Below are 23,538 nucleotides of genomic sequence, written 5' to 3' on the forward strand. Positions count from 1 at the left end.
GGAGGATAAATTCAAGCCCAGATTTAGGGCATTATAAGAGCTCAAGCCGAAAAGTGCTTTTTAAGCCCATATTTAGGGCATTATAAGAGCTTCTTGGCGGAGGTTTTCTTCTCCACTTCCATACATTCAAAGGAGGTCATGAGCAATCTTCAACACACTTTATTAAGAAGATCAAGGCATAGTTGAAGGCACAATGAGAAGTGAAGCTTAGCTACCGAAGAAGTTCTTTGGAGCACAATTGAGGAGATTTTGCTTAGAAGAGGGAGTCATGAATTCTTATTACTTTGTATCTCTTATCTTTTCTCATTTGTGTGAACCTATGAGGGGCTAACCGTTTACGGTGCCCAGGCTTATAGACCATTTTAATTGCTTTGTATCTCTTTCCTTTTCTCATTTGTGTGAACCTATGAGGAGCTAACCATTTACGGTGCCCAGGCTTATAGACCATTTTACTTAGTGTACTTTGATTTACTTAATTTCAATGGCTATGGAGTTTTATTGCATTCTTAGTTAAATATTGTGTCATATAATTTGATGTGCTTGATTTGCGTAGTTGTAGTTGTAAAACTTGACGTGTGTCGAATGTCGTAGTTGTACTGCCTTGTGTAATTGCAAACTTGACGTGTATCAGATCTGTAGCTACAATTGCAAAACACAACGTATTTGAGAGCTATAGATATGACATTGATCTAGAGTACATGTAAGAATCTTAAAATGTACATGATAGTCATTGGAAGTAAGTCAATACATTAATGCACTTTGGAATTAGTCTGGCATTATTTCTCTTTGCTGAAAGAACTCAACCTTTGTCCACCTGTCCCTTCCAGCTTGCTCCTTTTTCCTACTCTATTTTATTCACTTCTAAACCATTATTCACCGGCTAGAGATTAGAAGAGTAATTAGTATTAGAAGTTCCAGTCCCTGAGGTTTGACAACCCTACCCCTCACAGGGTATTGCGATCAGTGCACTTGCGAAGAGTATACATCAGGCACATAGAATATTAGACAGTTTATAAGTAGTGTTGGATGCATATAATTGAGTTAAACCATTGTGAGTAATTGGGATTTTATTACCATCTCCCAGTGCCACTTCCCGTTGTATTCGAGCATTTTGTGTGGCTCAGTGGTAATGTGATGTAAGGCACCAGTGTTTGGAATCCATAATATTGCAAATGCATGATAGCTAGCGACGATGTTTTCTTTAGCCTCAAGATTATTATGAGCTAGATAGGTACCATTATTGTTGTTGGAAAAGCAGTGGGTATTCTGATTGTTGCGATTGTCCATCGTGTTGTTGTTGGCAATATTTTCGACAGCGATAGTTATTGGTGACTAAACCTGTTTTACTTGATGGTGGAGAAAGATTTCATAATCAAGGAGCTTTTCATAAAACTCAGAATATTCAGTCAGAATGTTATGGCTGCAGATTGCCACAGATACTTCAAGAAAATCAAGACAAGTTCATTGAGAATTTTGATTGTTAATTATACTTGGACTACTAGAGAGCCCGCAACACCAAGCTCATCAGCAATGGTGCAGATCTGATGGAGATAATTAGAGACACTCTTGTCTTCCTAGGTGATGTGACTAAGTTGATCCCATAAGGTATAGATCTAGGATGACTTTTATCGGCATAGGTGGTGTGTAGAAAGGCCAATGCTTTCTCGGCATTAGATGTACTGGCAACAGTGGACACAATAGTACTATTAACAAAAGACATCATCTCTTAGTAAATGAGGTGACCTTGACAAACCAAAAGGCAATAGTTAACCAAGCGACTTGAAAATAGAATGGGCTATATATTCTCTCGAGGCAAAAGAACAGTCATTGCATAATTAAACAAAATTGGGCAGCTATCTGAACTTAAATAATGAAGATTTACTAGTTCAGCTTTAGCAAAGAATTAATGTATTTGGATGTTAAAAAGGACTTGATCTAATTTCTCACATAAAATAATATTCCTATATTGTTTTCTCATCCATGTGAATTTGGGTCCTATAGCACCAGAATCCAAAAGTTGGCAATCATCCCAACTTTCAACAAACTTTTGTACATGACTGACACAATATCCAATAACCCCTTAACCTTCATTAAAATGAACTAATATCATTGAATCACCTATAACTATCCAAGATGAGGTGTAGTTTGCATATAAGATCTATCCCAAAAGGGCTCTTCATCTAACAATGTGGTTGTACATAGATTCTAACAACAAACAAGAGCATGAATTTTCATGAAATCTAACATGAATAATCAAAGCATTTGAAGAAAAAAAAACATGAATACCGAGCACCTTTTTTGTTCCAAAGCAAAAGAATTTCTTTAGCAAAACCATTTGAGTTAACCATGAAGTTGAATTAAAACCATGGTTCATGTTAAAAGCTAAAATAATATTATTACCATTATACTTCAGTTCATATAAACATAAAACATTCAGAGTATGAGTTTTCAAAAGTTCCCAACAATTCATTACACAATTTCTACTTCGAGTTTCTTGATAGATCCAATAAATAATATTTATTAAACTGATGGAGAAGAGGATATAGTTACATGTTTAACAAGCATAAGTTGTCTTTCATATATCAATAAGTCATCTTCAACATTTGATTATCCTGCCTCCCTTATAGGCACATTAGGTGAATCAGCAGCCAAGTTTTTTTCCTTTCTCAACTCTAAAAATTCTTTTATAGGATCCTTATGATACTTCATATCAAACTGCTCAACATGAAAAGAGTTATTTGCAACTTATTTTCATATGCCCCCTGCCCTGCCCCCTCGGTGTCCGCGCGGGACTTAGCATTTTTGGCTTTAAAAAAAACTATTTTCTTGGACAAGAGTTTAGTTGATTTTGGTGAATGATCTTTTACTTAATACTAACTTCTTTTGGGCCCAAAGTGGGCTTAGTCTTCTCCACTGAGAGTCCACATACATAATAAGTAAGTTCTTACCCAATAAGGTCACAACAACTAACCTATTAGTTTTTTCCTTAAATTTTTAAGGAGATTGATCTGCCACAACTTCATTAACCATTGACTTCTCTACCTAATGATGTGTAATATTAACTTTCTTAATCTCCTCTAACTTCTGGTTAATTTTCTCTTATACACCCTTTAACCAAGTAGCCAAAATTTTCACTTTAGCCATTGAATGCTTTCCAAACTTCCTGCGGATCCTTAACAAGGATTTTAAATCTATTATTAGAGGAATCTCCCCCAATATTTGCCAATGATTTCATTTCCTTTCTAGCCTAATTTGTCCTTGATTTTCGCTTGAAAAACATCCAAGGTTTGAGGTCATCACACGGTCTTCATTTGTTGCCATTGTATACCCTTCTTCCATAAATCTATAGCCATCGATTGTCTCATCATGTAAAACTCCATATGATAACCATCCATCCCACAATCAAAACAAACAATGTGGATTACCTTGTACTCATACTAATACACCCCAACCCATGGGCCCGACACATGACAACAGTCGCGATAACCCCAAGAAGGGACACTCACACCACTCAATCCTCGAGTCGCTGCAAAACTGACAAAACCCTAGATTTTCACAATCTTGAGCACAAATATCACAAATACATAATACCCAAGGTACAGAGTAAAATGGTAACACAAAGGAGGCAGTAACCTCAACAACCAAATACAGGGTTTCAAAAGTCATACAAGTCACAATACGACAGAGTTTTACAAGAAAGTAGACAATTATACAATAATATAGGTTTTAAAAACCAAAGATACTAGTGGATCCATGTCCTTTACATAATAGAAACATGTTCAAAGATACATATATGTTAGATTAGAAATGAGAAAATAAAAACAATAATACAAGACGATGCTCAGCACTCCACCTCGCAGCGACACCGCCAACTACTGAAGCCTAGAAGAAAGGGAGAGGGCGAGAAACTAATGTCACTTAGTGAGTTGGTAAGCACAATTCTAAGAGAATAAAAAGGAAATAAACCAATAAATTTCCAATAACCAATCGTTTGCAATAACCATAAAATCTCGAAACCTTTTAACATTTAGAACACTATATAAATGCAAGATATAAAACCCTAGTGTTCAAAAACCCAAAACATATGTTTACACAAATGTATTCAAAGCCTCAAATCTTTTCATCAAGTATATAACAAATACATGTACATAAATCTCATAATGAATGTAAAACATCAACTGATCAAATAAAGTTTCCAACTCTCACAAATAACAAATTTGGCATAATACAAGTTTTAAAGCTTCATGACATAAAACTCATCATCAAATAAATTTTTCCAAAGAATATTCCAACTCTCACAAATAACAAATTTGGCATAATACGAGTTTTAAAGCTTCATGACGTAAAACTCATCATCAAATAAAATTTTCCAAAGAATATACAAGAGCTCACATCTCAAAACTATCATTTGCATGAAAAACATAATTTTCTCAAATATAGAGATTTGATCTTAATGAAATGAACAATGGCTTAAAAGCACTCTCCAACTTAGCCACTATCGCAACTAGGTTGAGAGTGTCAAGGTTTTCATAACCTTGATGTTGGCCCACCGAGAATCCATGTGGTGACTCTGGATTCCTGATATGTATCCCATCAAGGTTCTACATGCCACCTAAATTGGACTGTAAATCTGAGTCTTCACACCACCTCAATAAGCTAGCCGTGAAGACTGCCCACTACAGCAGGGAAGGACTCCACCCTATCACCATAAAAATCTGATGAAGCTCAATAATACAATACATGCATAATACCCATAAAGTCCAAATTCAGGACATCATCCCTATAGAGGGACTGAAAACTAATTCCACAAGTGTTGATGGTAAAAATATATCAATATGTATACACGGTTTCATAAATCATTTCAATCTCAAAATTTAAGTGTAGTAATCAACCTTTGCATTTATAAATCAAGAGTTTCTCATATAAACCAATGTCATAGAAAGCTTTTCAAATCGAATAAAACTTCAGTTTAATATGATAAAGCCACTTATAATAAAATTCATCAACACGAACATGGCTATTGGCCTGACTAACACTCGACCCACACCTATGACCACTCTAGCTCCACCTCTTAAACACGTTACTAACCAAAACCCAAAATATAAGAGTAAATCAAAGAACAATTGAAGACTAATATCCAAATCTTCCATAAAGACATGAAATTGTTACTTTACTTACATTCTTGTCAAACTTGATGCCACTACACAACCTCTTACAATTTGATAAAAAAACAATTATCAAAGAGCCTCAACAATGCACAAGCCATTATCAATCTCAATTGTTAAAATATAAGTTCAACTCCCCCATAAGAAACTGATTACCAATTACACAATTTACATATATAATAACCACAATGAATATGCAAATATCTTTAAGTCATTAATTATATGTATCTTAGCACGCCAAGAAATCAACCAAATCTTTTCATTCAAGATTTTCAATATACCTACAAGGCTTACATATCATCAAGTGGTCATTTACCGAAACCTATGTTTGAACAAATTTGTCATGACCATCATTCAAGTCTAAAATCCTCAACAAAGTATTTTACTCCCAAGTCACCCATTTTAACTTTATTAACATCAAATTCACTACCAAAACTCTTGAAAATACTTTCCATTTCTTAAAACAGTAAGTCTAACAATTCATTAACATTTATAAGAATTTTTAGTTTAACAATCAAAATTTAATCTAACTCTTAACTTATACATCACATGTAGTTTGTCATTACTCTTCCAAGGAATTTCCAACTTTTACAAATAAATCCAGTATACATCCTAATTCAACTCTTAAATCAATTACAACTCTAAGATATATAAATATTAAATATCTTTGATTCTTGAAGCTTCCATTGTTAACAATAATTCCTCATTTTGTTGCACAATCTCTCTATTAAAGGTACAAAGTAGCGAAACTTCTAAACATTAAACCAAACAATTAATATGTAATCCTTCAAGTATTGGAATAACCCAACATCATCATATTAACGATTCACTCATAACTAGGCCTATGTACTAGCTAGCACCCAAATTAGCATCATTTCAAATCAATCAAAACATAAGCATAGAACAGGGTCAAAGCTCACATCATACTTGTAGGAGATAAACGACACCATGTATCACAATAATATTCGGGGAAATCAAGTTTCAAACAATTCAAACGTCCACATCCCGGACAAGCACCCGCATTTCAAAAATGATCCCAATATTCACATATCGGAAGTGAAAATCATTTTCACAAGTGTATTAGCCAAAAAGAATATAATGTATGCAAGTTTCATAATTCATTTCAATTCCAATAAACCAACATAGTCATAACATTTTGATTCAAACATCAAGAGTTTTCCAATATAAATCAATAGCAAGGAAATTCCTTCCAAATCTATCAGCATATCAATTTAAATATGATAAAACCATGAGTCAATTTCAAATCAAATAATGAAGACATTTGAATGATATTCTACTAGAAATATGAATCAACTTAACACATTCACAACTTAAGCGATCATGAATAGTGAGTAAGCTATTCCTCCATTGGCTCCTTACCTTAAGCCGAGCCCTCATCACCTAACCAACCACAACCACACAGACACACACACACACACACAAAACCAAGCAATCAAGTAAACAAAACAACAAAAGAAGAACAAGAAGAAAAGTGAGCAAAATAGTAGGTCTATAATTAAAGAAATTCTTTGAGGCGTTTAGGGTTGGCTCAAAGCTGGGTTCCAAGGCTCTCAAAGATTTTCTAAGATTCTTGGTTTCACTTTAAACCAAAGAAACAAGGAAAACAACCAAAGCTCACCGGAGCTACAGTACTACTACAGTAATCACGGTTTTCCTCCAAAAGTTGGTTCAAGGATTATAACAAACTTTGGAAGAACAAAGGATTATAAGCATTCCAATCAGGTTTCTAATACAACCAGCAAGCAAGGAGAACAAGATCAGACTTTCAGACTAAACATCACAACCCTAGGTTTTCCATCTTAATTAAATATCAAAGAGAAAACAAGGTAAGGAAGTGTGGATCTCACCTTTGTTTCAAGGAAGGAACGGTGATGGACCAAAGAACTTCAACCTAGTAAGGAGAAGGAGCTCATCCAAGCTTCTCCTCTTTCCCAAGAGAAAACCAAGGAATGAGAAAAAAAGAGCAAGTGAAGAACCAAGGAAAGAAATCAAGTATAGGAGCACATACCTTACTAATCTCAAAGAAGGAGAAAGGATGAGGGTTGGGGTTTCATCAAGCAAGAAGAAGGGGAGAGTCATCCATAGCATTTCTTCTCCAAGAGGAAATCCAATGAAATGAGAGGTAAGAGAGGAGAATGGAAAACTAAGGGGAAAAAAATTGAAGTTGCAAAGAAATCCTCGGGTTGCTACTCTACCGAGCTACATTAGCACATAAAAGCTACAATACTAGCTGAAAGTGTTATTGTAGCAGGCTTGGAAAGCTGAGTTATAACACATACTCTAAAAGTCTGATCAAATCCCTAATCTAAACTTTGCAAACTAATAGTTTCGTAAGTTCAACCTCAAAAACATATATGCATGCAAATTTCTATTGGTATCTAACTTCACAAACTATATTGTTATTGGTATCTAACTTTAACGATTTGCCTACGAATTGTCCAATCCCCATTAAGTAAGTTCCTCTTGAAAATATTCAATAGATAGTTCAAATAGCCATATATGAACCGTAGTTGCACCAAGAGTAGCGATGGATGGCTTAAAGTTTGGCTTCTATCCCAAGTTTAAGAGGTAATATTCCATAATTTTTCAAAGGCCACATATTATGGCTCAGATCATGCTTTTTTAGACTTGAACTTACACAACACTACTCAAGATTCTTACTTCAAGTGAGAAAAAAGTACAATGTTTTACTTGAAGTAAAAAAAGTGCAACATTTCCCCCCAAACTTAATGATTAAGGGTGAAGACTATGATTTCCTCATAACTTCTTTGTCTACATTGAGCCCTAAAATCATTAAATCAACCTTTGCTTTCACCATAGCTTCACCATTAAACCAATCCTCCTCCTCTAAGGCCACAATATCAATGATGCCTGATGCCTATAACCATCGCCTTAGCCTCATCCTTGTTACTGCACATTAGTTTCTCTATGAAGAAAGTAATGCTATGTTTGGATTGAGGGCCGGCGAGGGAACGTAAAGTAAAACAAGGTTTTGGAGGGTCAGAGTGAGCCCTTCTCTCGTTTGGATAGATATTTTTAATTTAACAAAGAAAAATGAAGGGTAAACTCTGACCCTCTGAAACCATCTGAACCCCCACTTTTTCTGGCCCCCGATTTGGGGTGCTGAGGGAGGGAGAACTGCCTAAAAAGTTTAAGATGTTTTAAAAGACCTTCATACCCTTAATTTTTTAAATTAGTTACATAACGTCATTTCATAAGTTTCTTCTTTCACTTTTTTCCAATCGAATTTTATTTGAATCAAGTATTCACATGACACCCACGTAGATTCTTGTATTTATGTATTTCTTTTTTGTTTGCTTATTTGTTTATTTGTTTGTTTATGTTGTGTTTTTTATCTGTTAATTCATCTTTAAAAGAATTTATCTCAATAGAATTCCTTGCTATCCAAATTTTATTAGAAGTACAAATAAAATTAAAATTTTCTTTGATTGAGAAAAAAAACTAATAATTATCTAATGCAACATGATTATTATATTATAAATTAAAATATTAGAATAGGTTTACTAACAATATGATAAAGTGATATTGTGATGATCCAATAGAACTGTAGAAGAAATTGGTCTTTAAATAATGCATAATATATTTCCAAAGAAAAATAAATGATGGTATTTAAGAAGAGGCAAAATTAAAGTATAAAAATCAAAATCAAAATAATAATGATAATTATAATAATTATAATATTTATTAAAAATCTACTTAAAATGTGAATTTACTTGAAATATTTATAATGCATGTGTTTAAATAGAAATTAGTAATTTTTTATTTAATAATAAGTGTATAATTGGTAAATTATATTATTATATGTCATTTATTTTTCTTTCCCTTTTTAATGAAACAAGGTTTATAAAAAAAACCCTCCTTTCTTTTCCCTCTATAAAATTTGTCTATCTAAACAATGGGTGAACTCTTCCTTTCTTTTCATTTATTTTCCTTCCCTTTCCCTTTTCCTTTTCCTTCCCTTCCTTTCCCTTACTTTCCCTTCTACTTTTGAATTCAAATACTATGCAAGGGTTTCATGCACAACCATAACATCATTAGAATAATAGTAATATAGATACATTTGAATTTTTAAAATTATTTAAATTAAAATCCATAATAAATATGACTAATTTTGTATAAAACTCTCTTCGATATTAATTAAAATTTCGTGACTTTTATTTCAATGGAAACAAGCAGACCACTTATTTAAAAAAAAAAATGTAGAAAATTGACAATTAATATTTCTTGTAATAAACTGGGATAAATACTAGATTTATTTTATAATTAATATAAATATAAACAACGTTATCCTTTATTTTTTTTTTTTAACATATATTATGAAACAATATTTTTCAACTATATTTTGTATGATTTTAGAGCAAACACATTGTTTTCATTTTTAAAAATTCATTTTTCAAACATATCAAAACAAATATGTTTTTCTAGACCCAAAATAAAAACAAAATATATTTTTTAAGATAAAAATAAAAAATAAAAATATGAAAATGTTCTCAAAACATATGCTTATAACCTGTTTGGATAGGCCCTAATTATGGCATAATTTAATATTTTCTGAGAATTATGCTATATTAGTTGTTTGGGTACTTATTTTAGAGTATAAAATTATGTCATAATAACGGCATTATGGCATAAAAAAATATTCCACTTTTAGTGGAATATTTTTTTATTATAAAAAGTCTCTCTCTCATTTGATCACGCAACTAGCCACTAGTCCACCGGTAGCTCGACCAGCCTCCGGCAACCGGCCACCGGTCCGGCCGACGATCCAATCGGCATCCGGTAACCGGTCATCGGTCCATTAACGGTTCGATCACTGGTCCACCAGCCTCCGGTGACACGCCGACGATTCACCGGTGGTCCGGCAGGTTTCCGGCAACTGGTCACCGGTCCAACCACCGGTCCACCGGCCTCCGGTGATACGCTGGCGATCCATTGGTGGTCCGCCCGGCTGGCCTCCAGTGACACACTAGCGATCCACCGGTGCTCCGGCCGACCGGTCGATCTCCGTAATTTTTTTTTAATTTTGGTAACCAAACACTCATTCTATAGGAATAGAATATGCTATAATTTCTGTAAGAATCACTTGCACTTCCTACATAATAAAATTATGTCATTTTTTTTATTTTACAGCCAAACAGGCCTTTAATATTTTTCTAGTTAGTTGCATTCATCTCCATTGCTTTGAAATATGTTTTTTTTTTTAAATTATTTTTTAAATAATATAAACAAATCACTCTACTCAACAACTCTAAATTCTCAACCCCATTATAAAAGTTATGGAAAGAAATCACACTCTCAATCTTCCCTAAGGAAGATTAAAAACTTAACAAGTAAATAAATTTCAAAATGACCACCATTATTATTAGTGGCGGAGCTAGAAATCATAGACAAAGTGTACAAATGAAACTTAATAAATAAAAGTTCAACTATAAGTCTATAATCAAAATTAATAATCATTTTTTAGATAAGTCTTGTACATAAACATTTATTACAAATCATCAACAAAAGCAAATTCACAATTGTCCCTACGAGTTTTAATATTTTGAAAATAATGAATGATTGTTTCCTTATATATCAATATAATCAAAGATATTTTTCTCAATGTATGTCACTATACAACAAATAATCACTAATTCTATTACGTAGTTGAGTTTTCACAATCTTCATTGCAGAGAAAACCCTCTCCACAAATGCAGTTGAAATTAGTACAATTAAAGCTAAATTTAAGAAATTAAATAAATAAATTTAATTTCTAACAAACAGAAGTCACAGCTTCATTATTAGATAAGATGAGACTAGTCTCCTTTTATTTTTAGTTAGTAAAAAGCTAAGGGGGCTAATTGTAAAATAGATGTGGATAATTATGACATCAATTTATTAAATTAATATTAAATTAACTTATTCTCAAATTATAAGGGGAAATTGCCCCCTTCTCCACCACGTGGCTCCGCCACTAATTATTATTATTATTATTGTTATTATTATTATTATTATTATTATAAAAGATAAAGAAGTTAGAATACCTTAAATAGTTCCTCTACTTATGTCACTCTATAATTTTAGTCTCCCTACTCCGAAATGTTCCCAACTAGTCCCTTTACTCATGAAAATAAGCTCACTTAGCTAGTTGGGTCATTTTCAAGTGTAAAAAAAAATTAAGCTCATTTTCAAGAGTAAAGGAACTAATTGGGAGCATTTTTGAGTAGAGATACTAAAAGAATAGAGTGACCTAAGTAGAAGGACTAATTCAAGTATTATACTAATAAAGAATAATAAAAGAAATAGTGGATCCAAAATTGGTCCACATCCGATAGCCCGTTTGGAGAGAATGACTTGAACTCCAAGTCAGGGCGAGGCATGGAGGCTCGAAGGGCGAAGGCTTAGGCCTGCTCATCGAAGCTTTGCTCGAAGAAATTAGAAAACCAAACCAGAAGTCGCCGCTTGCTTGCTTGCTTGCTTTTGTCTCACTGTGAGTCCTTTTACTTTCTACTTTTCAATATCTTGTTTTCCTTCCGATTTTGAATGCCTGGAGAGTTCATTGAATGCAATCTTTTAGCTTCATTTTGATCTACTATATTGGATGATTAATTCGGTGGAGCTGATGGAGATTTTTGAAAAACATTGGATGTTTTTATGTTTATTGTCTCTTGGATTGATGGAAAATACAGGGAAATTGTTTTCTTGTGCTTTGATTACTCAAGTTTTTTATGTAGGTTGAAATGAGTTTTTTTTTTTTAGTGCTGTGTTTGGATTGATGGAGTGTTGGAGAAAGCAATGTAAAAACGGAGGAAATTTGGTTTATGGTGCCAGGTTGCATTAAGAAACTGGAATTTGTAAAGGAATAGAAGAAAATGTTTTTTTTTTTTAGTGTGTTTTTGTTTCAAAATGAATTCTTTATTGTTTCGTTGCACAATGGCTGACCTTCATTTAGTTTGCTAGGATAGAGGACTTTGAAGGTATGAGATGATTCTGGAACTAAGGTAAATGGTTGGGAATGTGAGAGTGAGCTCTGAGATGCACAGTGAAAGAGAGAGAATTTTTGCTGGAAAGCATCAATGTTGTATTCACAATGCTCTACCTAATGGGGCTAGCCATTGATGGACATTAGGTTTAGCACTTTAGTTTTCTTTTTTCAAGTTTCTTCAACTCTGATATTGCAATATTATTGATATGCATGTCAAGGATTTATTTTTTATTTGTTTTCTTGATGTTATCACTGTTTTTGGAACATGGGATTGACTTCACCCGAAAAATTATATTTTATAGAACGTGAAAGTAATTCAGTTGAGAAAGTTCCGTAATTTGTGATGATTTACTTGTGAAGGTGGGCTGGGTAACATCTGGCTATGTCTGGAGTTAGAACTCTTCTTTCTCGGTCGGGTTTTGGTGCCATTGGTTCATCGTGTTGCAGATCTACTTCCTATTCTAGTATTGATATTTCAAGATGCCTCTCCCATTATTCTCCAATAGCATCTCAGATTTGCTCATCAAACAAGGTGGAAACCTCACCTTTGATACATATAGGGAGGACCATGGAAAAGGTTCCTTTCTCATCACTTTCACATGGCAGATTTTATATGCCTGATTCTTCTTTGGCATCTTCAATCAGATCCTCAAAAGGAATTTTGTTTAAAGGCAAGCTGCATCATCAACACAATGTGTTCCCATTTTGTGTCAGTCCAATATTTCACAATCGAGGATATTCATCACATGCTGGTAGCCAACAATCCAGTCTTCAAAATGGTGCTGAAGTTCCTAAAGTTCCCTCTGCAGAATCTGCAACTAATGGAACTACAGACTCAGTAACTGGTGATTGGACTGATGCCTTGAATAATCTTTACCAATCTGCTAAAGATAGCACTGTTATTGCTGAGCAAAAGGCTAAAGAAGTGTTTGATTCAGTTACGCCCTATATAAAGGATCTATATGATTCACAGCCATATATGCAGCAAGTGATAGTTCCAATTGGTGGAACTATGTTTGGTACTTTAATAGCGTGGATGATCTTGCCCAGGATTTTGAGAAAATTTCACAAATATACAACACAAAATCCTCTTGCGTTACTATCTGGAAGCCCGACAAAGGAACAAGTTCCTTATGAGAAAAGTGTATGGGGTGCCGTGGAAGATCCTGCAAGATATTTAGTTACCTTCATGGCATTTTCTCAGTTGTAAGGTTTTCCTCCTTTCTGGCTTTTTTTTAATCACTGTTTATTCTAATCTTGAACTTAGATTGGCTATTTACATGTCTTGTTTATTGTTTTTTAAAATAAATTTTCTTCTTTGAGGATGTAAGTCCTAAATTTATTCTTTTTAAGATGTTCTAACCAATTTAGGTAGGTTGCAACTTTTTTAAGATTCAGAAGGCTTGATAACTGTCTACATTTTTATTATTATTTTTTATTAGTTCTGACCCATGGTCTAGAAGTGCTATATGCAAAGACGGGCAAAAAATTAAGTCCTTCAGTAGAATGGAATGCCTGATTTATTAATTCCATGTTTGGAATAATTGCTATTGCAAATCCTCTATACCAGGAGTAGGAACAAATCAAGAATAACGTGTGTGACATAAGGAATCATTTGTTTTATAACATAAGCTAATGTGTTGTTAGAGCTTCAGTTTGTGAAAACTATGCCATGGCTTATTCTGGTTATCCTTTCATCCTCTTTATCATGAGAGGTGTTCTATGTCTTTTTGCATGTCAATAACAAGGATAGACCATAAAGAATGTGGCATATAAAATAAACCTCATTTTGCTGACCGAGAACACAAAACTACACGCAACAGTCAATTTATTTTGAATGATGTAGAGATAGGACAACAAGCTAGCCACCACTAGCTTGTGTTCTTATTAACTCTCCTTTATATGTAGATAAATGTTTACTGCAGGCAGATAATTGGCCTCTCTGAATTGTTTCTTCCTGATATACTGTTGCTTCCAGTGACAGTTAAAGCTTTTTAAGGTTGATGAAACCAAGTTTTAAAGTTTATCGTGTAATTCACCCATTCATAGTTTTGTTTTGATGTTGCATGCAAGTTTTTTGGGACATTATGGACAAACTCAGTACATCTCAGGCATAGTATCATCTTCTAAAATGTATTTCCCTGTGTGCCAGTTCATTACTGCTGGAGGAAAAAGTCAAGTTGCATAAGGTTACAAAGCCATCTTTGTTTGGTTGTCTTCACAAATTACCTTTGAAACCAATATCTTTGCCGTGTTTTTCTACTTGTTGAATACCAGTTTGCTGAGTATTTTGTCCCAATCACAAGACTTTTTCCTTGGTGATGTATAGTAATTGGAAGATTGAAATCCCTGGTGGACTGGGTATGGTTTTGAAATGGCTTAGGTTCACAGTTGCAGTAGCTGGAGAGATGCTTTGTATTTCTTGTGACTTGGTAGTTGGAACTTGGTCTTCTCAGGCCAGTCCAGCCTATTGACAGCCATAGGTGACATGTCCATGGATCATTTTCCAATCAATGCCGTTTTAAGTTGGAAGAGCTAATTAGCGCCACATGTATTTAGGGTTCAGCATTTTTTGCCAAAACCATGTCTGCAACTAAAAAAAATATGTTGATGTGGGGTCTCAGCCGCATTGGCCCAGCTTGAGACCGAATCCACAATAGGTTCTGAGTTATTGGGAATTAAAATATTTTCCTGTCTGCTAGCCATTCGTCTGCTCCCCTTGTATCTTTCTGACTCTCAAGTCTTAACTGTCAGTGCTCTCTGCATAGAGTACTCAAAAAATGCAAACATCTCTCCTAGGAGGAAAAGGCATTATCTAACCATCTGGCAATCTATGATTATCTTCCTCCATTTTTATGAACATCTGGTCAGATCTAAGAAGTCCGAAGCTGGCTACAAGGGAAGATTGAAATAACTTAAGATTCTAGTTTATGATCCTACCTTTAATGTGTAGACCTTTTAACACTGGACCATGTAGGTCTTGGTTTTTCTGCAGCGTGCCTGTTGTTCATCTTTGAGCCTATCTGTCATATGAATCACCTCCAGCAGACTAATGGGTTAGTAAACTTATCTTGCACATCTTCTTGTTGCCCATCATTTTTGGGAATTGTGACTTATCTTTTAGGACACTTTACTCTGCACTAGCCAAGAAGTGCAAGTAAATCCTTTATGCATGTGTCAAAGTAGATTCTTGAGCATTCTTGAATATCATACCTGTCAAGTATCTCCAAGTTGTTCTAGGGGGAACAAAAACCCACTAGTTATTACAGTTTGCGGATTTCATTGTTTACCCATAGATTTCCATGGAAACATCAATGACACATGGGTTACACATTGATGGCATTCATTTTTTACATGGGATTTCTGTAATTGTTTTCTGCCGCATTGTTGTCCAATTATATTTCTTCACATATTTTTTTGTTTTTTTGTGCTTGTTATTTGTTTGTTATTTTTGTATATTTTTCTATGCTGTAGCCAAAATAACCACCAACTCATCCTAGTTTTCACCACTTCATGGAAATATGTGATATATGATGAGGGTTAGAACAATACCAAGCTGACTATAGAATAACAATGGAGAATATCTATATCGTATAAAACCAATGTCATTTTCTCAAATTCAATGTAATATGTGATGCAGATGTATGATTAGTAGTTCTCACTGTCAAATTTTTCAGTTTTTTGAATTTTAAATTTTGAAATATGTGATTAATATGACGAGGTCCATCAGGAGTTGTTACTGTTTGTATGAATCCTCACTTTGAAGCAATCTATCTTGAGAAAATCCTCATCCTTTTCATATGTCCTCATGACTGTTTGTGGGCCTTACATTGACCATTGTGAAAACTCTCTATGCTGATCCTTATACCAGATGACCATTGTTTCCAAAGCTCAAGACTTGTCTTTTAACATTGATAATTTACCTGCACTTGCATCTTTTTCTTGGTTGATTATTTCCTAAATATCGGAAGACTGCATACCAACTAACCAAGCTTCCATTAGAAGCTGGAGAAAATAATGAAAATTCCTTCTTCGCTTCTCCCATGATCACTCCCCAAAAATTATTATCATGGTTTGGTTGACATGCTTTACCAATATGGCAATAATTCCTTAATACAACCTCATGCCATCCCTCTTTTTCTTTCACATGTATTTATTTCATTTTTTTTCTTGTTAAGTAAATTTATCATGTTTTAATAAACATGTTAACAGAAGCCAGAAGTTCAAAGTTCATTTCAGCTTGGACTTCAAAGCTTTGCAAGTAGAGCCTCTCTAATAGCAATTTTTGTACCCTTTTATTTTATTAGATGATCTTTTGTTACGTGATGTTAAACTTTAAGTGTTGCACTGGTTTTAGAAGTTTTATTTTACTGAGAGATGCTTCATTGATTATCAAGATGTAAGCCAACAAATATAATGGAATATGCTCACCCTGATAAGCTAAATTTCAACACTTCCTTTGTTGGCAAAAGCACCTTGACATACAGAGATGAATGGATGAATCCTTCTGCAATAATTGAGTCAATATTGTTTTATTTGCTCTTGCTATGTATACAATTAACCCAAGAAGGATGTAATTTTGAAAATAATACTGTTTTTTTGTTTCACATCATAGAATTCCTTGGATTATTTCTTTTTGTTATTGGATACAGTCTTTTTTTTTATTTATTTACTTTGGCAGGAGTGTGATGATTGCACCAACAACTACGCAGTACCTTTCTCAAGTTTGGAGGGGTGCAGTTGTTCTTTCATTTGTATGGTTTCTTCACCGGTGGAAAACCAACCTTTTTGCCCGGGCTATGGCCAATGTATCTACAACAGGGCTTGGGCTTGATAGAGAGAAGTTATTAGCATTGGATAAATTTTCAAATTTGGGCCTACTTATTCTGGGATTGATGGCATTAGCTGAAGCCTGTGGTGTGGCAGTGCAATCTATTCTAACTGTTGGAGGCATAGGGGGTAATGCATTGGAGACTTTCATGAAGTTGCATACTATCAAGATTTGATGCCTTTATAATAGCAAATTACCAAGCCCTTGTTACTTATCACATTGATACTTTGAATTATGCTTGTTGGTGGTAGCCATACCAAATCACCTATGTAGGCACCTGATGCCTGGTTAACTTTTTAGATCAACATGCTTTCTGCCAAAAGTCAGGGTAGGATGAAATTCAGAGTTAGTTTGAACTCCCTAGGAAAAAAAATCTTGTGTTAAACATGAAATGCTTACCACATACTTTGAGAAAATTGTACTAAAGGAGAAACTCCCTGTCTGTACAGGTATGTAGAAGGTCTTGCTTAAACATTTTGATAAAACTTTCTTGCGAATACCTCTTCAACAATATTAGCATCTATAGATTAAATAGTGGAAAGAGGTCTAGCATTATAATGCTGTTACCATGTTGAGTAACTCTGTATTTTAGCAACTCATGTTTTACAGTTCACCTTCTGCTTATTTTCTATTGTGATTTGTTAAAACAGAAAATAAAAATGGTAGGACTTCTTGATGACACGATTCATTCATACTACTCGTTCACCTAATTCCTCTTTTGGAAATGATCTGTGTTTCATTTATATTCAATCATATCTTTGTACCAGGAGTTGCCACTGCATTTGCTGCAAAAGATATCCTTGGAAACATGCTTAGTGGACTATCCTTGCAATTCTTGAAGCCCTTTGCAGTAGGGGATAGCATAAAGGTACAATCTTCAAGCTCCAAGGAACGTGTTCCCTTTTATCCAAGCCTCATCATTCATGTTCCTGGGAAAGCAGACAAATCATAGCATTATCAATAATATTTTATCAAAATGAGAGTAGTGTGTGTGATCTCGTATTATATTTGAAATATCATACCAGTCTTGTCAAATTTAAGCAAACTATTGAATTTTAACAGTCTATAGGTTTGTGAATATCTAATGTTGTTGATATTATCGATCTTAAAAGTGACAAATATTAGTATCTTTTGTGGTGAATAATCATCTGTGTCCATCACATGATGTTGTACATGTTTATCATTTACAAATGGCTTTCATGAACTTGCCAAAGAATATGAACTGCATTTGTGCTTTCAGTTTCTTGCCGGAATTCATGTGTCTGTTTTTTGAAAAATTATTATGCAGGCTGGATCAATTGAAGGACAAGTTGTAGAAGTGGGACTCACAACCACATCCTTGCTAAATCCTGAAAAGTTTCCTGTTATAGTTCCAAATTCACTATTTTCCAGTCAGGTATGTCATACAATATCCATTCATTTTCTTCCTATTTGCACCTTGCAGAAGTTTTTTGTCAAATTTGCCCAACCTCAAATTCTCTTTTTGAAGAAGTCACCAAGTTGGGTGAACGACAATCAAACTAGCATTGGTTGTAACTAATGAAATGAACCTGACCATGTGAACTAGTGAGCTTTGTAGAAAGTTTATTGTAGCTTCTTAGTTATTCGGGCTCTAAATATTATTTTATTTTAAGGGATTTTCCCTGGCATTTGTCATCTGTACGTCTCTTTTTACCTGTTAGGTTTTATTAAGCTAAACAAAATTAGGGTATTCAAGTTATTGACTATTGATTTGTTCAATCTGTAAATAAATGATAATTTTATAAAACCCTATTCAAAACTCCCTGCAGTTTTTAGGTTACTTCTGTCGAGTCTTCTTTATGAAATTGTTTTTTTAATGCACTCATGATGAGCCTTTTATTTTTTATTTTTTCCCCAGTAGCTAATTTGCAGTTCAAATTATAGAGAAGTTTATTTTTGTAAGTATTTCATGGGTTTCACATTATTTGATTATGGTATCACTCCTTCAAATAAAAGGTGTTTGGGTTCTGCTTGTTTTAGAGTAAATATTTGTATAAAGAGTATGAATTTCAAGTGGAGTTTATCTTTTTCATCTTTTAAGAGAAACCTATGATGCTTGTTAAACTTGCAGGTAATTGTGAACAAATCTCGTGCTCAATGGTGTTCATTTCTAACAAAAATACCCATTTGCACTGACAACATCGAAGTGATTCCCTGTGTTTCTGAGGAGATAGTTACCATGCTGCGATCAAACCCAAAAGTAAATCTAGAGAAAGATGCTCCTTACTGCTTCCTTTCTTATATTGAAAGCTCATTCGCAGAGCTAACTATAGGCTGCAATCTCAATTATATGGTAAGTTTTTAAGTTTCAACCTTGATTCTCCTTGATACTGAATATAGTCCAAGGGCTAGAGAACAACTCCGTACATCAGAGCGGCATCTCCCTATATGCATCATTAATCTCTGATTCTAGTCAATTTTCAAAGTTATCATCGTCATTCATGTTAACCATAATATTCTCAACGGCACTGCAAAAGCCATACAATGAGATTTCTAAGTTTTTTGCTTCGATCATGTCAGATTAATAATGCATTATGCTTCATTGTTCATCTGTATTAATACCTATGGTTTGTTATTGCAATTTGGAAAAATAGAGAAAATAAAGATTCATGTATGTTCATCCTCGTTTCTCTCACGATTCGAGTTTTCTTTACTTGCAGAAAAAGCCTGAGGCTAGTGCTACCGAACAAGCTATTCTCCTCGAAGCAGTTCGTATTATCAAGCAACATGGTGCTAAACTAGGTGATAGACCAAAGTAAACTGACCTTCCATACAAAAGTAAAAGAGGTTGCCCCAAGTGGTTAGTTTTTCTACTTTTGCTTTATGTTAAACAATTTTGTTCGTCTTTCTTAAACGCACAATTGGTGGTTACCTTTAAAGAATCAACAAGCTGATTGTTCTTTTTGTTTCTGAATTGAGGTTCACAGATTATTCGATGGATGGTGTGTTTGGCTGTAATTTTTCCTGACATTTCTCTAAAACAAAGAACTTGAGGAAATGAAATGAAAGGAGGGCACAGTTTGATCTCTGAGAGAGATATTTTTGGTGTGTAAATTTATTTGCCAGAAAATTCCTTTGCTCAAATACAGTTCACAAGTTCCTTTAAAATTGTTGTTTTGAAAACTCAGAGATTTGAGGAGGTTGATGTACACTCATTTGTTGTTTACCTCGTGATTCCATTTCAATGAAGTTGTTGTTCTCACTGTGACTTGTGACTTTGTTGGTATCTTGTGTGCTCAAATTTTTGTGCATTTTTCTAATTTAATTAAATAAAATAAAGGGGCAGTGTGTGTGTGACAGGCTGACAGCAATAAACACAATTTAGTCTTCATGGATCTAAAACAGTGTTTTGCTCCCGAATAATTTGAAATCTCCTAAGCTTTCTTTTATAAAATTCATCCTGAGCGTAAGGCATTTTTTAAAAATGCAAAATTTTCTTTTTAAAAAGGAAAAGGACATCCCTGACTTTTTTTTTTTTTAACTGATTTAAGCATTGTTCAAAAAATTAAACTTCCAGCTCAGCCGCACCCGACCCCGGGTCCGGTGAGCTCACTGGTCAAAGAAAGACGCATTTACTACGGATGAAATAAAAAAATCATAAATTTTTAAATTATATTAAAAATTAAATTTTAGTAAGCATAAAAATTGTTAAAATATCGAGGTAATTAGGGACATACTTTTGAGTATATATTAAACAAAGGTCTGTACGTTCAGATTAAACAAGAGACCCTTTCCGCTTAAATGAATGGTCCACAGTAAAAACTCCAAATTACAAACCTACACCTGTCCTGCCCTCAATTTTGATAATTCCATCAAATTCATAGAAACTTACAATTCTTTTCCAAAAAAAAATTAAAAACTCCAAAAAAAAAACACCGCATATTATATACTAAAGCCGTCTGAACGCAACTGGAGCGGGAAACGGAGAAAAAAATGGATGAGAGACGTGGCAAAATCACCGCGATTAAATGCGACAACAAGTACAAGAGGTCACGTGGACGTCACCAGTCTGTCCAAAATATTGAAAACCAAGAGACCCCTGGTTATGTCCTCTCGTGGCGCTTTTCAAGGCCTGACAAAAAGCATCAACCCCCTCCCTCCCTCTACTGACCCAGTGAGTGACACCACCTTTTTATGTTTTTAACACCGTCACCACCACACCGACACTTTCACAGCCCTCACTAGTCACTACCATCTCACTCCATTTCCGTTGATAAATTAATCTCATTCACAAACTTGCCTTAAAAAACAATCACTAAATTTCACTGATCTCACCATCCCTACAAACCCCAACATCAACAACCATCGTCCGTTCCCCACCACCTGGCTTAACTCTACAGCAATTCCTCCTCGGAGCCTGCACTCAAACAAAAACATTCATTCCAATCACACCAACACTAGACAACCGAATAGAAAAACCAAACCAAGCTTCACTTACTCTGTTCCACAAGTCTGGGTCCGGCTTCTTGTAAACAATAACAGTGTTAATATGCTGAGAAGGATCCTCAATTTTCCACCGGCAAGTAGGCTGAGCATCACGGTGCCGCTCATAAACAGTCACAGTCGTTCTCAACCGCACATCGTAGCTGGCCGACAAGAGATAGTAAAACACCGGCCTTTGACAAGGGTTCCGTGCCACCGGCCTCGTGTTAAATGCGTAAGCAGTATAGTCTGCCCGCGGATACCTACATTTCTCGTTGGTTAATGGTTAAGTGAATTGATTCAGCTTTCCTAATGTTAATATCTTTAAAAAAAAAAATAATAGTAAAAGTAATATAGAGCATTATTAATACCAATTTAGGAAAGTTCTGGCTGGCATCTCCATCTCCCTCGGAGACATAACGCCTCGGACGATCTGGATGACGAAACCCCAAGACACAGACACAGTCCACTGGTTGAGCTTGTCGTAGCAAATAGACTGTTGCATTGTGCCGGCAGAGTCAAGGGAGACTGGTCCGGCTAAAAGGCGTTGGAGGGCGGCGACGCGGGAAGGGGAAGAAGGGAAAATGGGTTTGACGACATCAAGATGATGGAGAGAAATGAGCGGAGCAACGGGGTGAGCGGCGAGAAGGCCGAGAAGATCGCCGTAAACATCGTACTGGTGGAAACCAGGATGGCGAGTGAGGGGGACGCCGAGCTCCGCCATGCAGGCTTGGATGCGGTCGTCACTGCCGTAGAGAGAAGGGTAACGATGGAGGCATTGATCTTGGAAACGAGATAAGGAGAGAGCTAAAGGATAGCTGATGGCGAAGCCAGCGCCGCCGTAGGCCATGGAGTAGGAGAAGTAGATGTTTTGGAGGTGACTTTCGGAGAGAGAACCGATGTAGTAGGGTTGGCTATGGTCGAAGGAGTTGAGGAGAGTGAGAAGGTTTGAAGGAAGGAAGACGGTGTCGTCATCGCACATGACGAACCAGCGGACGTTTGGGAGGTTGAGATGAAGGGTTTCGGATACGATGCGGGAGAGACGGAGGGCGGCGCGGGAGCCGTGTTTGTGGGTGTAAGGGAAGGAGGATGTGTTGGTAGAGAGTTTGAGAATGAGAGAAGAAGAGGAGGTGTTGGTGGTGGAGTTGGTGAGAGGGTTGTCAAGCCATACGAAGCCGCGCATTGGAGGGCGGAACCAGAGGTTGATGTAGTGCTGACGAGAAGGCCAAAGAGAGGATGAAGATGCGATGCCGAAGACGATGTGGTCGAGAGTGGTCGGAGAGGGAGCATTCCGAGAAGGAGAAGGAGGAGGAGGAATGGTGGAATGGTGAAGAAGAGAGAGACTGTAGAAGAGGTAGAAGAAGGAGAGGGAGAGAATGAAGAGGATGAAAGAGTGTTTGGATGAGTTCTTGAGAGTGGGCATGTGCATGGACATGGACATGGATGTTGTCATGTTTGGGAGATCAGTGTGGAGTGAGTGAGGAAGAGGAAGAAGAGGAAAGTGTAGGGGACATTATTATTATTATTATTATTTTTTAAGGTGGTGAATTGTTTAATTGCTTTAATTATTAGTTGGGAGTTTTTTTAATAAGGGAGGAAAATTGTTTTTGTAAATATATATATGTATGTATTTATCTTTTATAAGGGGGGTTCTGATGTGAATTTTGTTTTTTTAACGAGATGAAGACAATTTTTTTAATTAGAAATATTAGATGCATGTAAATTTTTAGTGTGTGGATTATTTTGATAATTTTAATTATAAAATGTAAAATAATTTATTCTAATTGAATGAAAGCAACTCCCCGACGCATGTACTTTCATGCGGTAAAAATGATTTAAATATATCACTAAGGAATAAGGATTGTTTTATAGTAAAAAACAAGGATTTTCAATTTTTCATGGAGGGTAGCTTGTCCATTTGAAAAAAAAAATATACATTTTTTTATTTAAAAATTATTTTAATTTTGAAATTTTTAAAAGTCTTCCCTAATTTGTTAAGAATTCATTTTCCTTTTAATGAGTCAGACAAAAAAAATATTAAAAGACAAAATTGTATATATTGATGTGAAAATAATAAATGAATGTTGTCTCAA

At 35.1% G+C, this 23,538-nt stretch overlaps 2 protein-coding genes across 3 annotated transcripts; one reads left to right on the top strand and one right to left on the bottom strand.

Moving 5' to 3' along the window:
* The first annotated feature begins 11,527 nt into the window (after positions 1 to 11,527).
* Positions 11,528 to 20,238, top strand: LOC120283319 (mechanosensitive ion channel protein 1, mitochondrial). Of its 2 annotated transcripts, none has more exons than XM_039289967.1 (8): positions 11,528 to 11,676; positions 12,532 to 13,377; positions 16,853 to 17,130; positions 17,770 to 17,870; positions 18,291 to 18,398; positions 19,095 to 19,316; positions 19,684 to 19,823; positions 19,943 to 20,238. In XM_039289967.1, exons 2-7 carry the CDS (start codon positions 12,554 to 12,556, stop codon positions 19,780 to 19,782), a joined length of 1,632 nt encoding a protein of 543 aa, XP_039145901.1. In that variant the 5' UTR covers positions 11,528 to 11,676; positions 12,532 to 12,553; the 3' UTR covers positions 19,783 to 19,823; positions 19,943 to 20,238. The 2 variants fall into 2 exon arrangements, with proteins under 2 accessions (XP_039145901.1, XP_039145899.1); XM_039289965.1 differs by having other exon boundaries at positions 19,951 to 20,238.
* Positions 20,239 to 20,821: 583 nt separating this feature from the next.
* LOC120283320 lies at positions 20,822 to 22,976 on the bottom strand. Its single transcript, XM_039289968.1, has 3 exons — positions 21,817 to 22,976; positions 21,462 to 21,708; positions 20,822 to 21,380 (listed from the first exon to the last, which is right to left on the bottom strand). The coding sequence occupies exons 1-3, from the start codon at positions 22,896 to 22,898 to the stop codon at positions 21,279 to 21,281; spliced, it is 1,431 nt and encodes a 476-aa protein (XP_039145902.1). The 5' UTR covers positions 22,899 to 22,976; the 3' UTR covers positions 20,822 to 21,278.
* Between the last annotated feature and the right edge of the window lie 562 nt (positions 22,977 to 23,538).

The sequence above is a fragment of the Dioscorea cayenensis genome, chromosome 19, assembly GCF_009730915.1.
Source record: "Dioscorea cayenensis subsp. rotundata cultivar TDr96_F1 chromosome 19, TDr96_F1_v2_PseudoChromosome.rev07_lg8_w22 25.fasta, whole genome shotgun sequence".
In the NCBI taxonomy this organism is placed as follows: Eukaryota; Viridiplantae; Streptophyta; class Magnoliopsida; order Dioscoreales; family Dioscoreaceae; genus Dioscorea; species Dioscorea cayenensis.

Coding starts and splice junctions, on each gene's coding strand:
- LOC120283319 (XM_039289967.1), top strand. CDS start 12,554: ATGTCTGGAGTTAGAACTCTTCTTTCTCGGTCGGGTTTTGGTGCCATT. Junction 17,131..17,769: donor AACTGTTGGAGGCATAGGGG/GTAATGCATTGG, acceptor TCTTTGTACCAG/GAGTTGCCACTGCATTTGCT. Junction 19,317..19,683: donor GCTGCAATCTCAATTATATG/GTAAGTTTTTAA, acceptor CTTTACTTGCAG/AAAAAGCCTGAGGCTAGTGC.
- LOC120283320 (XM_039289968.1), bottom strand. CDS start 22,898: ATGACAACATCCATGTCCATGTCCATGCACATGCCCACTCTCAAGAAC. Junction 21,709..21,816: donor GCCAGAACTTTCCTAAATTG/GTATTAATAATG, acceptor CGAGAAATGTAG/GTATCCGCGGGCAGACTATA. Junction 21,381..21,461: donor ACCCAGACTTGTGGAACAGA/GTAAGTGAAGCT, acceptor GTTTGAGTGCAG/GCTCCGAGGAGGAATTGCTG.